Here is a 17,224-nt window from a genome sequence, read left to right as displayed (position 1 = left end):
TATCCATTGCAATTCTTTCCTCATTCCTTATGAATTAAAAGATGAGCATTTTATTAACTTTTGATCAATATATATTATTATAATCTTTAATCTGGTAGTACAGAAAATGCTGTAATACAGAACTTGCCTTTAGGGTGCTTCTGCTCTTGCCTAACATTTTATAGACAACAGTACTGGAAGGATTTGTTCGGCTTGGTTGTCCAGGTTAAGCCAAATAGCTACAGTATGGGTATTTTGAAAATAGTATTTAGTCTTTTCCTCAATGCTTTGATTATTTGAATTGTGCTGCACAAATTGCAGGATTGGATGGAGTAGATTCCTTCATAGACTCTTTTAGAAGACAGTCATTTTCTACACATAGCAGTTTTGAAATTTTGTATTTTCATGGGTTTTTGCCATTTACATGTGTACGGCTTCATGGCATTACTGTGCTGCCAATACATGTGATGTATTACATGTTTGAAATGTAATGAGTGCCTACCCTTAGTGCTAAGATTTTAGGTCGTTCACCAAGACATGTCAGAAATATTTGTGCCATGCCCGTGCTGACTGATGTTTAAGGTAAAGGTTCCCCTTGACATTTTAGTCAGTCAAGTTCGACTCTAGGGGGCAGTGCTCATCCCCGTTTCCAAGCCATAGAGCCAGCATTTGTCCAACGACAGTTTCCGTTGTCATGTGGCCAGCGCAGCTATACATGAAACGCTGTTTACCTTCTCACCGAGGTGGTACCTATTTATCTACCCACATTTACATGCTTTCGAACTGCTAGGTTGGTGAGGAGCTGGGACAAAGCGACGGGAGCTCACTCTGTCACGTGGATTCGATCTTACGACTGCTGGCCTTCTGACCCTGCAGCACACAAAGGCTTTTGCGGTTTATCCTGCAGCGCTGTGACTGATGTTTACACTTGCACTTTAAAAATGTTGTTTTATTGTAAACATTAGAAATGGAAATGTCATCTGCACATCCATTGAAGGCACAGTTGACTTCAAGACTTTATGTTATAGAATTGCAACATGCGTGAGGGTTGTGCAAAATAGAAAATGTTGTTACTTTTTTGACATTCATGTACTTAATGTTTAACTTGTGCTTATGCATTCATCTCTATCCTTTTTGTAGACATGCTCAGCTTGAGAGCAGCCACCATCCAAGACAACCAGGCAAGCCTCCAGATCCCGGGCAACCCACGCTAAGCAAAAGCAGAACAGTAGATACATTGAAAACAGAGCAGCGGGTACCTGGAAGGAGCCCATCTTCCACAAGTTTGAGACAGTCTAAATCAAGGACTGATTTTAAAGAAGATCAGAAGCCAAGTATGATGCCCAGCTTCCTCTCAGATGCCAACCCATTTGGCGCAGTTACTTCGGTTGTAAACAAATTCAATCCCTTTGATTTGATCTCTGACTCAGATACAGCCCAAGAAGAAGCTTCCAAAAAACAGAGACCTGTTCAGAAGGAACAGGAGAAGTCTGAACAACAGAAGGGACCCACCAAGCAACCGGCACAACAGCAGTCTCCAAAGCCAACAGGTCCACAACAAGGAGCTTCAAAACCAGCCCCTCAGAAAGCAGGAACTCCAAAACAGGTGCAGCAGCAACAACAACAACCACAGCAACAACAAACTGGGGTATCAAAGCAGGTTCAGAAGCCAGGGCCTGCCCAACCAATAGGCCCCCAGTCAGAAGAAGCAAAAACCCAGCAAGGGCCAGCAAAAACTCCATCCCAGCAACCAGGGGCTACAAGACCGGTTCAGCAGCAGAGTCCTGCAAAGCCTTCACCACAACAACCTGTTTCTGCAAAAGCATCTTCGCAGCAGCCTGATGCTTTGAAGACTTCCTCTCAGGTACCTGCCCCTACCAAGCCAGCAGCCCCGCAAGGAACACCACCTGGGAAGCAACCACCTCAACAGCCAGGAGGGCCAGCAAAGGCTGCTGCCCAGCAAGCAGGACCCAGTAAACAGCCTGTACAACAGCCAGGTGGTCCTGCACAACCAGCTCCCCAGCCAGCAGGTTCTACAAAGCAACAATTCCAGCAGCCTGGTGGGCCTGCAAAGCCATCAGCTCAACAGCCTGGGCCTACAAAGCAACCACAGCAGCGGACAGGCCCTACAAAACCTACAGTTCAACAGTCTGGGGTCTCCCAGCAAGGTCGCGTGGACTCATCTCAACAACCTTCTCAGCCTGGGGAACCAACTCCCAAGAAAACATTTTGTCCTCTTTGCACTACTACAGAACTGTTGTTAAATAATCCTGAGAAGGCCAATTACAATACATGTACTCAGTGTCAAACTGTAGTCTGCAGCCTATGTGGGTTCAATCCTAATCCACATATAACAGAGGTAAGCAAACATCTCTGCTATAATTTATGGGCACTTAAAAAAAAAGAAATTTCATTCCAAGCAAGCTAAGCATATATAAGTTCATGAATTTGTAGTGTAAGAAATTTATGGATTGGTCATGTGTCACCAGTGCATTTCTCGGATCCTTTGCAAGGCTTTTTGATTTCATTTGTCAGGCCATTCTCCATGATAACTTGCCAAATAACCATTGGACCTTTTAAATTCAGACATTAGCCTTCAAGGACAAAGGACAAAATAGAAGGCCAGTAGTATTTTGGTAAACATTTATCAGTAGTGTGACTCCTCTTCTTGCAAGCTTAGGTGGGGTTCTTCAGTAAGAAGACCGTTAATGATGTAATGCCTAAAAACAGATAAACTGCCATTGTCGTTCTTCTCCCCACCCAGGGAATTTCAGGCTTTGAAGCTCTAATCAGGCATTAGAAAATGTGTAGAATTCTCTCTCATGGGGGGGGGGAGGGGTAATCTAGCACCCTCCCTCCATTTTCACCCCCTTCCTCCCTTTGAAGGATGATGAGTCTGAACAGGGAGAACTTTGCTATCTTTGGTGGTGGTTTCACAGAAATGAAAAGCTGAGGTAGATTTTGACCACTTTCTTCCACACATAAATATTCTATACAGTTTGTAACATGTAAACTGGGGGAAGGTGGGGAGCTTTGCATTAAGTGAGCACCTCGACAAGCTGGAGTGATCTTGCATATGAACTGAGAGTACTTCTTTAAATGTGTCATAGACTTCTGTGCCTATGCAGACAGATCTGTGTGGAAAGAGTTTCCTGGGGTTTAAAAAAATCTGAAAAACTACTCATTTAGATGCAATGGGTTGTGAAGCAGAAAATATAGGCAGTTTGAGGGTTTGGGCAACAGTTCTAATTTTATAGGCTTGGGGAAAAATAAATATCTGGAATAAAAGAAACCTGAACAAAAATACTACAGTAACTAATTCAGGGGTGTTGTTTTTTCCACCGTCATAGCTATGCATCCCAAATACCCAAAATTACACCCCCAAGGTACTCTTTTGGGAGTAACAAGCAACCATAAGTTTTACGCTGGCAAAGTTTCCAGTTGTCATATTTTGCTCCACACAGGGAACTGTGGGCATCCAGTTTGCATTGCATTGTCCTGCTCTGCCTACCTGCCTACTTTGCTATAGCATCACTAACAGACGGACCTGTCATTCTGCACAAAGATACAGACTGGCAAAGTTTGCCTTGTTGCAAGAACTGAACAGGAGAGAGTGTCATACTCATGAGCACTATAAGTATTGCTATGCTTGTGCCTCGAGTCCATCAAGCTGTGGGGCAGTTTGTAGGCAGGAGTACAAGCCTTGATTATGCTCTGGCCTGAAGAACTATCCCTTAATTTGAGGGGTGCTTAATTTGCTGAAACCAGGGTCATAACTATTGGATTTTTCTTAAATGCCTATATCATATACTTAATCTTTTAAAGTGCAGCTTGAGGAAAAACACCAGATATTTCTGCTTTCAGCCATCATTTAGCTTTCTGCTTAATGACAATGCTTGGGCGGTCCGTTTCAATTCATTGTGTTTCTTTGTTGTTGTTATATGCTGTCAAGTTGCTTCTGACTTCTGGCAACCCTGTGACCTCCAAAAGGTCCAGTCATGAACAGCGCTGCTCCGGTGTTGCACTGTGTTACTTTGCAAGAGGCATTCTGTTCTATACTTGGATAGTCCTGTCCAGTCTTGTTCATGTTAATAGATGCAACATATGAACAAGTCACTCATGGCAGATGCATGCAGCTGCCAGCAAATTCTGGGAACATGGTCAGTCCTTTTCCAGCTCTCATTAACACTGTTACTAATGGCTACATCTAAATAATGCTGGGCCATGGGCTGCATTGTCTGAAGGAAAGCCTATCAAGGAATTATTATGTCAGCAGATGAAAATACATTGCGTGAAAAGACTCAGAGATGTAGCATTGCCCAGTTTGTTTTCAGATTGTGTATGTTTCAATCACAGGTAATGAAGAGGCCTTCTTCATACGATTACACTGGACAGTTTCAGAGACAGTCCCTGAAAAGGCTTAAACTAAGACCTACTTCTTCTGTATCTTGACTGTACTGTACTGGTTACATGGGGCCCCACATAGCTAAATGTTCCTCTAGAGAAGGGTGGTGAAACTTTGGTGCTTCATATGTTTTGGACTGGAACTCCCAGAATCCCCAGCCTGAACTGCCAATGATAAAGGACTGTGGAAGTTGTCATCCAAAACATCTGGAGGGCCAGAGGTTCACCACCCTTGCTCTAAAGATTTAGATGCCAAGAAGTCTATATGTGCAGCCGCCTTAAAGCTAACGTACTCTGTGTGCCATCAGACCATTTCTTGGGCCATTACGTACTGAATCAGTCAATGGAAAATTCACCATTCTGCCATTCAAGAATTGTACCACCTCTTGTTCTGCACATGTTAAGTCAGATAGAACCCTTAAGTCTAGGGAGCTTTAGAATATCTACTGCAGTTTTCAGAAGGCTGAGTTTGAAGCAGTGGCCATGCTCCATTTAGTTCTTGGCTGTGATTCTTGGTATACAAATAGAGAATCTGTAGGCATTTATAGTTCTTCCATGAATCATCAGGCACAAACAGAAAAATGTTAGCAAATGTGTTGAATAAAGATGGGTATAAATTTCTTTTCTTTTCCATTCTTTCCTCTTTTTTTTTCTTTTCTGTTGTCTAGTTCTAGCTAATTGCTACATCTGTTCAAACTCATGGAACATAGTAATGTCAAATTGACTTTAAACTGACTTTGTATGCAGTTACACAAATTGGATATTAGCTATGGTGGAGTCCATAATGTTCTGTAAAAGTGCAAGGCAAAAGTCAGTAGATAAATCAGGAATAAGGCACAATCTGGAAGCTTGGTTTGAAAAAAACTTGGTTTGAAAAAAACCAAAAAACCAAAAAAACCAAAAAAATCACTATGAAAAAAGATAAATTTCTGCCCCATTACTACAAGTTGTGTAGTAATTAACCAACAGCTTGTTAAAATGCTAATTTATTGCTAAAAGAAGACCATATATCATATGGCACATATTATATTATTTCACTATTTTAAATTGCGTGGTAGAAATTGGTATCTTACCATTGGTCTGGCAGAGGATGCCATGTATGCTACTAGGATGATCCTCTGACTATACCCTGTATTCTAGTATTCCAGAATTTCACAAAACCTAATCCTCTTTTGTCTTCTCAAAGATCAACATATGTCTGTTTATCACCCGTTGAGTCTATTAGTCACATTTACATCTTGTGTCATGGAGAAAAAGACATTTTATGTTAGTGGTATCTAACACATTTTGCTTCTGGAAAATCATGGGCATTTAATCTATAGATAATTGTCCTGATTATGTTGTTCTTTTACACTGACAAAGAAAGCAAGTCACATTGGAAATCCATGTAAAATTAGTATTGAACTTGAAGGAATTTTGGCCAAAACAAGAGAGAGGTGTTAAGTGGGGAGAATGTTGGAAGTTCACCCATTTCCACTGTCACTAATTTTGCAATGGCACTAGGTTTGATGATACTCCACTTAGCTGCTGATGGTGTATAGTTCTCTTAATTTTATGGGACTATTTTCTGAATGCACACTGTGAATACAATAAATGTTGTTAAGATTTGAAATTTCAATTCAGCAATAGTACACACACAGCCCACTGCAACATTCACAGTCCTTTATCGTTGTGGCTGCTATATGAAACATAGGTATGCTCATGAGTTCCATGCATGAGCAGTTCATCAGAGTAGGAGTCGCCTGCAGAAAATGAAGTCCCCAAAAAGTCTTCCGCATCCTAAAATAAAATGCAAGGGTAGATACCAGTGCTGTCACTATCAGGATCTCCCCTTCTGTTTCCCCTCCTGGACACATACATTGGCATTCTATTATTTAAATCAAGGTGATCAGAGCCTAATTGATATTTCAGAGGAACAGAAGCTCTCTTCCTGTCTGCTTCATTTTCCCCCGAATTGAAATGTTACAATCACAGCTCCATCCTAAGGCTATCCTCACCCAGCGGACTGAACCAAATTGCTTGTAGATATGAAAGTGGCAGCCATAAGTGTTGTATGCAAGTTTTCTTCTCTGTTGTCCATGCACATCTGTGAAAGTCATGATCAGGATAATTCATCAGAGACAAAACAAGAATTTTCCAGACTGTAGGCCCAATAATTATTGGGCAGAAGGAAACCTGGTGAGGCAGTGGATTGTTCAGGAGAAGCAAAGAATGGAACAAGAGCTAAATCCTGCTATGATTTGTTGATTCCTTGCTTCTATTATTAAATGAGCAAACTCATTTTACCTGTAATATATGATGAGAGCCAGTGTGGTATAGGAAATAGAATAATGAGCTAGAATTAAGAAGACTGAGGGTTCAAATCCATTCTTGGCCATGGAAACTCATTCAGGAGGTGAGGGGTAGTAACAGTAAACAAATCCTTAAAAATCTTGCATACTATGAAAACCCTATTAGGCTTGTTATAAAATGGACTAACATGGAATATGACAACAACAATATATGCACTGCATTTCCCTCTTTAACTTAACCAGATTGGTATTTTAACCACTGTATTCTTTATTCAGTCCTTAACTCTGTGTTTTAAACTGGATCACTGGCTCAGTTTGAAGAGATTAAAAGTGTAAACATTGCTTTAAGATGATCGTATTCAGCTCAGGCTGCATTTTAAATTAAGCTACTACTAAAGAGAGAATTTTGCTGCAGTTGGAATAATAAAAATGGAGGGGGGATCACTTCTCTAATTACTTTTTAAAAATCTAATTTTAAAAGTAAGCATTAAAAATTAAAAAAAAAGTTTCACAAATATATTTAAGTCAACGTTTCCAATGAGCTGTTTTATTGGACACCTTCGGTTTATGCCCTATAAGATTACAGCAATTATGGAAGCATCCTCAATCAGCAACTGCATGCTCAGCACATTCCTAATAGTACATCCTTTCACATCTCAATTCACAAGAAAGATATTGTCCATCATTCTATGCACTATACCACACTAGGTATCCCATATTCATATAGAATATGTTAAAAGAGTAAATGAGCTAAATCCATTGCTTAGTCCCAACTAGAAAGGATTCATTGAATCAATGGGGCTTTTACTAGTTTGACTTAACTTATGCATCTTGTGTGTCAGTTTTAGATGTGACGAACAACTGGATTTGCCTTTTTATATTTTCCATTCCACAAATAGGATTTTAAATCTCAGTATATTCTTTTCCCAAGTTTAGAAGAAAAATAAAATTCCCTGTCCTGTCCAGGATTTAAAAAGTATTTCTTAAAATTTAGACTCTTCGTCTGATGAGGCATCTCAGTGAGGAATGTTTAATCTTGCAATATTCCTCATCATCAAATGAGAGCAAGATGAGGAGCATTATTTTTCCTTCTTGATATCTCAGTATCATAACCAAACTGATTATACAAAACTAGGGTTCTTTCCCTGTGAGAAACAATACACACAACAGGCACAGAACAGTGACTGTTAAAGGAAACACCTCACCCTCGTGCTTCTTGTTCTTAACACACACACACACACACACACACACAGACAAGGGGGCTGTATGCATATATATTCATGCACACACACACCTGTTATAGGATGAAGAAAATAATTTTGCCACTCCTTGCCTTTATATCCCCATTTTCTCCTACTACCTTCCTATCTCCAGACCAGCATATTACAAGTGAGTGCAGCCCATTAGAAATGGAGCTCACAGTGAATTTTTGAGATAGCTTGATTGCATACACACGGAGAGACCAATCTGCATTTCATCTTGCAAAGCCTACAGGCACCTCTGTGTGTGCATGCACGTTGGTGAGAGCTGTCAGCAGGATTTCTGTTCCTTGAGGTTTCAGGGACAAAAGCTGAGATTCTTGTTGATGCAACAGGAGTAGGTCCTTGAATGATCACAGAGGTGAGGAAGCCTTTGGGGGCTTCTTGACACAGCAAGGAGGAGACATTAATACTAAAAAAAACCCACTGGATTCCTGATAGCAAGATCAGAACTGCCAGTGCCAATCTGTTTGTGCTTTTTTTTCCTTTTAAAGTCTCCTTTTATTGGGGGGCTTTCAATGAGTTAAAAATTAAATATTTTTGATGCCCGATCAGGGTTACACTGGTATAAAGCTACACCGATGGGATATTGCCCACTGTGTTTTATCTGCCTGAAGGCTTGGTTGTTGTGTTCTCAGATATGTATGTGTTCTTTTTAAATGCCAGTTTAGTCCACAGTAAGATCTCCCTCATTCACAGCTTGATCATGGATGAGTCAGCCGGACTGCCGTTTGTAACTGACACCTACATCAACAAGAAGGGAAGTGTTAGTACATCACAGCTTTGCCTACTTGGATGCTTGTTTTAGTATCAGGGAAAGCTCAAGGATGGGCAGAGTCGCTGTCATCTGTAGGAAGTTCATTTCTTTCTTTCTCAATCTCTTTCAGTTCCATTTGCTGAAATGGCAATTTATAGAGCTTGTATCTTTACTAGATTAGTGAGGACAGATCAGGAAGTCTGGTGGAACAGGGGGTCTGGCATTCACTCTGAGCTGACAGGTAGTCTCAGATGTATAGTACAGATGGATGGGAGCAAAGACATTAAGGCATTCTTCCCAAAAACAACTATCCAAACGTGCCATCAGTCTTAACACATCTGCAGGACACACTTTGGTTCTATGTTCAAGAGTGTGAAACTAAAATAGTCAGTGCTTTATTCAAGAAAACCTGACACAATATTTTCTAGGTAGACTGCAAGATATAAATTCTGTCAAGCAATGACCTATGGTATGAAACACAGAGGAGGTTACAGTTCTACAAGATTACAATCAGAAACATATAGCTCCAGTGGCACTAGCTGACACTAAATGTTTTTTTTTTTCTTTTAGTACTAAATGCAGGCTGGAATAAATGTGCCTTAAGTGTGTTTTTGTTTGGTTGCAAAGTCAGTAAATCCATATCTATCTAGAATTGCAAGACAACCACTGAAGAAGCTATATCTCTGTTACCAGCAGACTAACAAACCTATACTCTGCAGGACCAGAGTATAGGTTTCCATGTGTGTGTGTGCATGTGTATGTGTGTGTTTGTGTGTTTAAAGAGGACTATAAGGATAGCTCAGTGGTTTAAGTACCTCGCTGCAGCACCAGATTTTGGGAGTTCAGTTTCCTATTGTGCATGCTAGGGGAAGAGCCAGCCTGTGTAACCTTGGGCAAGCTGCACAGTCTGAGGAAGCCTCCAGAAGAAGGGAATGGTAAACCATTTCTGAGTACTTTCTATGTAGAAAACCCTGGAAAGTCGAAATCAGCTTGATGGCACACGATTATTGTTAGTAAAACAATGATAATTACAGTGAATTTAATACATGGTTAAAACAAGATCAAATTGGTTCAAAATGTCTTTCCATATATATGTGTGCTGTCAATGACAGCGCATGAGTAGGTCAGGTAGAATACATGTATTCAGTAAAAGGGTTACCATTTAATTTTTTAAAAGGTCATTTTGCTGGTTAATGTTCTTAAAGCATAAGTTTGATGTGTGAGTTTTTCCATGACATGTGAGTTTTCCATGATATATTTTTCCATGACAGCTAACTGCTGATTTTGGAAATCTATAATGAGAATGTTTGATTACCTCTCCAATTTGTAGGAACTAGCCAGGAAAATACAAACAATGCATAAGCTCCAACTCTGATTTTAATTCTTGTAGAGGTGCATGCAGGCTGTTCATATGGTAACATACTTTCAAATAAGGTAGGGCTTTGATACCTACACCTTGAAACAAAGCCAGTGTTCATTTCTCTGAAGAGAATAGAGATAAATAAGTGCAGTGTCATCTGACTTGCCTTTCTCCTGCAAGTATTCCACCAACCATATTCTGGACCATTTGCCATTTCTGGGCTGTTTTCAAGGATAGCTGAATCTGACGCATTACAGTCTAATAAACTGGACATAATCAAATTATATGTCATTGCAGCTAAGTCAGCCTTCTCTACTATCGGATGCTAAATACTCTTACTAATACCTGCTGCACCTCAATACACAACATCATATCAAGGAGCATTTCTTGACTGTGATGTGATTTTACAAGTGAAGCATGACCCCATGCAGGGTGAGAAAGATTCCTGTCCAAGCCCAAGTCCACCTATCCATGTCCTGGGGGGGGGGAACTTTATCTTTTACACACCCACATCCAGATGGGATGACATGATCAGGGATGGCAGGCATCTGTGGGAAAAGTAAAGATAAACATGTTTTGTTTTTTTCCTGCTTTCCCTGCCAGGAGATTAGAGCTTGCTGGAGAAATTCCAGTTGCCATAGATGAGTACGAAACTTGTACCCTTCAAAAAATAGAAGAGAAAGGTCAAGATATGTTCACTTCCTTCCAAATCTTTGGAGCTGCTTGTCATTGCCAGAGTGTTATGGATAGTGTTATCACTCAGATTACTAGGGTTTAAAATGATGGGTTCCCCCCTCTCAGGAAGGACCAGAGCCGCTGTGCCTCCAGGTTCTATCCCAAAGAGGCATCCCAGAAAGATACTGTGGTTGATGATATTGAAAGCCACTGAGAGATCCAGCAGAACCAACAGGGACACAGACCCCCCCCCATCCAGTTCCTGATGTAGGCCGTCCACCAAGGCAACCACAGCAGATTTTATCTCATAACCAGGCCAGAAGCCAGACTGAAATGGATCTAGATAATCTGCCTCATCTTAAAACTCTTGGAGCTGAGAAGCCACAACCCACTCCAGCACCTTGCCCAAGAAGGGGATATTAGAGATTGGTCAGTAATTATCCAATAGTGTGGGGTCCAAGAAGGTTTTTTTCCCCCAATAATGGTCTTACTACTGCCTTGTTTAAGTATGCTGAGATCCTACCCTGATGCAAGGATGCATTCACCACCCCTTGGATCCACATGGCCACTCCCTCTCTGGTTTTTATAAGCCAGGAAGGGCAAGGGTTCAGTAGACAAGTAGTAGCCTTCACCTCTCCAGGGATCCTGTCCACATAATCAGGGTGCAAAACCTGAAACCTGTCCATTAACATGGAACAAGCAGGGGCCATAGTTACATCCACAGGACATGTATGAACTACAGCATCCAAGTCAGAGGAGATCTGATCAATTCTCCTGCAAAGTGCCATGTAAATTCACCCCAGCAAGCCACGGTGTGGTCTGCTTTGTATACTCTGCAACTCATCACACAACAGATGTCTGTGGTGACTTCATGCCTTGAGCACTTTATCCACAAAAGTTCTACTATTAGCATTAAACCACAGGAAAATTTTGACCATTGTGTCATACTTATTCTCTTCTTGAAACTAAAGCACTTTTCACTTTAAATAGGTTGTGACCTCGCTGTTCTGTTCTAAGCCAGGCACCTGCTAAAATATTTTAGCATCTTATCACTTGTTTCTATTTCAAATTTTCTCTCTCTCACACACACACATACACACCTCTTGTCACAGTTATCTCTTCCAAAACTATGAGTATTGTTATTTTCTAATGTACACTTTTTGTTTGTTACTTTGTTAATTGCATTGAATGGAAAGTCTTAGAAAAGGTTCCTGTGCAAATTTCTTGCCATCCCCTAAAAAAAAGCCCTTTTACAGTTTTTCACACTCGTAACCTATACATTAACTCTGAATCGCTAAAGATAGTAACCCATCTGCACCAGTATTGTGGTTGCCTAGCAACCGCACCTTACTATTATAGCAAGGTCATGTGATTTGGAATGTTTTCTAGGTAATCACTGGCAGGAAGTGTAGTTGATTTTTATTTTAGGTCAGACAGGTTAATCCTCTCTCAGATCCCAATCATATTCTTCCTCTTTATGGCTGCAGCACACATGATAATTTGCCTTTCAACCCCGTGTGTGGCACTATTTTGCTGCTTTAATAATTCCTCTATGATGTTACATTAATTATGTTACACAATAGTTGCAAAGCAAATATATATCACTGTACAGTGCAGTGTCACAACTGGACAGAAAATATACTAAAATGGCATCTCATGTAGTTTTCTGAGCTGTCTGCTCTCTGAAGTAAATTGTAGGAAAAAAATGCAGCTGTCTGAGATAATTCTTTGTTTGCAGTCAGTCAAACTGTCCATGTGAATTATCTGTTCTAAGCAGAGCTTGTAAACTGCTGCCTTTGAGCGTATAGCCATGGCCATGTTGGCTTGGAATTCTGGGAATTATATTTAAATAAGTAACTTTTCCAAGCTTTGATGTTCCCCTATAGAAGTTCTTCACATAATATCTAAGTGACCGGGAGCCATCATGCAAATTTATTTTTACAAAAATAATGAATCATGCATTCATTTGGGAGATTTTCATGGAGATCTCATATATTTGTCAATCTATACTGTGATTATAATCTTCAACATTTCTCTAGACATCTTAAAATCTGTGGAGAAAGAAGTTTGCTTTTGCACTTCCAAATAATATCTGAGATTTTGGATTTTTGTACAAATATAGAGAACAACTGAAGTTGGAATCAATACATATACAGTGGGGTCTCTACTTAAGAACTTAATCCATATTGGAAAGTGGTTCTCAAGTTGAAAAGTTCTTATGTTGAATCTGCATTTCCCATAGGAATGCATTGAAAACCATTTAATCCGTATCTGCTCTTTTCCGTCCATAGAAACTACAGTGGAACCTCTACTTAAGAACTTAATCCGTTTTGGAATGGTGTTCTTAAGTTGAAATGTTCTTAAGTTGAAGCAAAATTTCCCATAGGAATGGACTGAAAACCAATTAATCCGTTCTGGCTGTTTTTTTTTGTTATGTAGAGGTGCGTTCGTACATTGAAGCATTAGTTCCCATAGGAACTAATGCAAAGCTGGTTAATACGTACTCTACCACTAGGGGGAGAATTTTTTTTTAACCTAAGATGACCTAAGGTTAAAAAAAGAGCAGGAAAGGTTTTTTTTTTTCCTGTTCTTATCTTGGATTTCTGTTCTCAAGTAGAAGCAAAATTTAGCAAATGGAGCTGTTCTTAAGTTGGATTGTTCTTAAGTAGGGACGTTCTTAAGTAGAGACCCCACTGTAACTCAATTCTTAATTACAGGAGCATTCTTATTGTAAAATGGGAGAAACATCAATGTAATATGATGTGGTGAGAACATCCAAAGTCTTGTTCTTTTTGATATTCTAAGTCTTGCCATGCTAAAACTTCTTCCCTAGTCTCCCTCTTGCACCAGCAAAAATGAGATTCTTGGTCTTGTTTTTCACATGCCCCCACCTCTTTTGTTCTTGAAACAGTCAAATTCTCAGCCTCTGTGCTCTATCCATGAAAGTTTGCATAGGAAAAATGTCATTTTGCATGCAGTTGTAATAATTCCGCATGGATTGATGCCTTCCACAACTCATGAAATATCTAAGAAATCCCACAATGTTTCCTGTGAAATTTCTTGGTGGAGAGTGGAAGGAGGATCTCTCACAAGTAAATCTTGCTGGAAGGAAAAGAGAATGGTTTCTCTCTCTCTCTCTCTCTCTCTCTCTCTGTTTCTTGCTGAGAGCAAAAGGCTGTGAGATTCATATCCTTGATATAAAAGAATGGTGAGTGGACTTCATATTTATAACAAGATCTACTTTGCTTTTCACCAGAAGGTCCCCAAGGTCTTTCAGCCACAGTCAAGCAGAAAACAGTGAATCAAGAAAGCAGGCAAAACTGCAGAACAAAGTGTATCTGAGTGCATATTCAGCTCAGAAATTTCTTACTGGTAGCAGAACTGGAGCCTAAACATGCCTACACACATGACTTCTGATCCTGTTCTTAAAAGTCAATAGCATAGAATCATAAAGCTGGAAGGGACCTATAAGACCATCGAGTCCAACCCCTGCTCAGGCAGGAATCCAACTCAAGCAGATCTGACAGATAGTTGTCCAATTTTTTTCTTGAATGCCTCCAGTGTTGGAGCACGCACCACCTCCCAAGATAATTGGTTTCATTCTCATACTGCTCAAACAGTTAGGAGTTTATTTTTCCTGATATTTAGCCTAAATATCCTAATTTGAACTCATTATTATGTATCCTGCACTCTGGGCTGACCGAGAACAGATCCTGCTCCTCCTCTATATGACTACCTTTCAACTATTTGAAAAGTACTATCATATATTTCTTCAGCTTTCTTTTCTCAAGGCTAAATATGCCCATTTCCTTCAGTCTTTCCTCATAGGACTTGGTTTCCAGTCCCCTGATTATCCTTGTTGCCCTCCTCTGAATTTGCTCCAGGTTGTTGATATCCTTCTTCAAGTACGGTGACCAAAACTGTACACATTACTCTAGATGAGGCCTAACCAGTGCTGAATAGAGAGGAGCTACTATCTCAGATTTAGCAGACTTTCCGTTGATACTGTTAACAATTTGGGAGGCAGAAAACTACAGTTATACTGCAGATCACCTAGAGGTGAACTAGTAGATGTTTTGCCCTAATATAGGAAAAACAGGGTCATTATCCAGAACTGCTTATAAAGACATTGCCATATTGTGAGGTTCTCTCTGATTGATCTTGTGGGAAGGTAGGATGGCAGGATGACTGATATCAATTTTCCATTGAAGGCCTACAATGTAGTAGCTGCAGTGGTACTTTCTTTAAAAATTTAGTGTTTTCTTCTCATGTGGCTGAAATGGACAGATGGTGAAAGAAAATTATTTCATTTGTCAGTTCAGGAGGTGAGCGGAATGGAAATGAAGTAAGATTTTCCCTTGCAATACTTAACCTACCAAAGAAGACTAGGGTAGATTTCAAATTCTTCTTTCCTAGCAGCCTTAGAGACATAGGATTACATGGACTCTCACCTCCCATGTGGCAAGTGTGATATTCTCTGTGAAAAAGCTGGAAGATGTGCAAGGCATTTTTGTTCAAGCAAGTGGAAATTGTAATAAAGTATGAGCATGTCTGGCCTGAACTGTTTCACTCAATTAAAATGGCATCTAGTTGCAGCTGTTTTTCATCTCCTACAGCTCAAGGGGATTTTAAGATGCCATGTCTTGCTTATAGTGATCTTCTTGAGGGTTTTAGTACTTAAAGCTTCCTACAGAAGTATTGGAGAGATTTGTTGTGCCAAAAGCAAAAAAACTTTCAGTGGGATTAATTAAGTCCCTAGTACTGAATGAATGCCGTACTTTCTTTAAAAATTTGAACAACTGGAAGATTCTTGTAATGCAGGCTTTAAAATGTAGGAGTTTTATTTTCTTTTAAGATTTTCATTTAAAATCAGGTGATACCAGTTGCAATGTTAGCTCCCAAAAATCAGAGCTTCAAAAACTTGATCAGCCCTATAAGAAAGGTACTTGAACTAAATCTATGCAAAGGAAAAGCATCCACAGGTCAAGAATTATAGGTTGGCTTTTTAAATCTCTTATCTTCCCATGTCAACAGGAATATAATATTTCTAATTCAGCTTCCAGAACATAGTACAGGCTTATTCATTTCAGTGAGACAGAATTGTCCTCATCCCAAGCATTCTATCGTAACCTCCAGCATTGCCATTTTGCTGGTTTCAAGATCAAGCTGTTTTAACAGTTTGCTAGAGTTAATACAGGGATGTGCACTAGCACCAAAATTTGAATTTGGATTAAAACCCGTTGGATGAGGAATTTGGAATTTTAAAAATTCTGAATTTCTGGATGTCCAGAAATATGTTTTCCTACAGATCCAGGTTCCAGGCATGAGCGCCGTGGACTGAAAATGGCCCCTGCCTGAAAGAACTCTCTCTCACTAGGTACACTAGCTGATGGGCAAGACTGCGATCCCACTGCCACCATGGCCAGACCTCACCAAACAGACTCCTTCTCAATCCTGGAAGACAAGGGATCAGTCTCCAGTACTCTCTCAAGCAGGTAGAAAATGGAGTTCCATTGAGTTGTCGAGTGATGGACTTGCAAGCCAATTTTTTCTTGCCTCTACTGCAACAGCTCACTACCCCAGACATTGTGGTGGAAATGCCCTTCCACCATTCTGGCCCACTCCGTTATATAAAGCAGTGGTTCTTAACCTTTGTTACTCGGATGCTTTTGAACTGCAACTCCCAGAAACCCCAGTCAGGACAGCTGGTGGTGAAGGCTTCTGGGAGTTGCAGTCCAAAACTCCTGAGTAACCCAAGGTTAAGAACCAGTGATATAAAGTATGGGGGTGTCTTCTGTACCCTGCAATGAGAAGAGAGCAACAACGTTCTTTTCTTTTATGTGACCTGAATACCAGCTGGTAGTGGATTAAGGCTGTGGGCAGGTTCTAAAACTGAGCTTTAAGACAAGTCAAAAGACAAGAAAAATATATATCCTTAGCCCTAATCTTTCTTTTTGTGATTCTAGGAGGATTTTTTTCCATTTTTTAAAATAAACGATGCAGCATATCTGTACTGCCCTAGTACAGTCTTTAAAAAAATTCACTTCCTCTGCAGAGGAAATGTTTGATCAGCCAATATTGTTTTCTTAAGTCATTTCATGATATGGGAAAATCCCAGCAGGAGAAGCCTTGATAGCCCCAGGCTTGCTTTGGTTTGTTTCCAGGAATCTCACACACTCGGGGGGGGGGGACAGATTGATCCTACCCACACGGTCCTGAGGGGGCCCCAGAAAGGTGTGGGTAGGCATGCTGTGGGGATGGACTGGTGATTATGTCATATGATCACAAGGAAAAGGAGAGAACCAGCTTTCCCAGAGCAGACCAAACAGCAGACTAACTGCCCATCTGATTGCACCCTGAGTTTGCCAAAATCATTAATGCTTCATGAATAAAAGACCTATGCCTGAAGCTCATAAATACAGTCGAACACAGTATCAAACATGCTAAAAATGCAACAATCTTCACTAATGGCTCAGCTGAATTCTGTTAATGCTCATCC

General features: G+C 40.3%; 1 protein-coding gene across 4 annotated transcripts in view; it reads left to right on the top strand.

The window, feature by feature from the left end:
• Positions 1 to 17,224, top strand: part of PCLO (piccolo presynaptic cytomatrix protein) — a 333,182-nt gene that overhangs the window by 11,461 nt on the left and 304,497 nt on the right. For all 4 annotated transcript variants that reach the window (XR_013545629.1, XM_073000807.2, XM_073000806.2 and 1 more), the window contains exon 2: positions 1,120 to 2,338. Coding sequence is in view for 3 of the 4 variants with exons in the window: in XM_073000807.2 (XP_072856908.2) it covers positions 1,120 to 2,338 (1,219 nt within the window). In the remaining variant the exon portion in view is untranslated. The remainder of the gene's footprint in view (positions 1 to 1,119; positions 2,339 to 17,224) is intronic.

Source organism: Pogona vitticeps, chromosome 5 (genome assembly GCF_051106095.1).
Source record: "Pogona vitticeps strain Pit_001003342236 chromosome 5, PviZW2.1, whole genome shotgun sequence".
Taxonomy (NCBI): Eukaryota; Metazoa; Chordata; class Lepidosauria; order Squamata; family Agamidae; genus Pogona; species Pogona vitticeps.
Note: the sequence above shows the minus strand (reverse complement) of the source record. Positions and strands in the feature narration are given on the sequence as shown.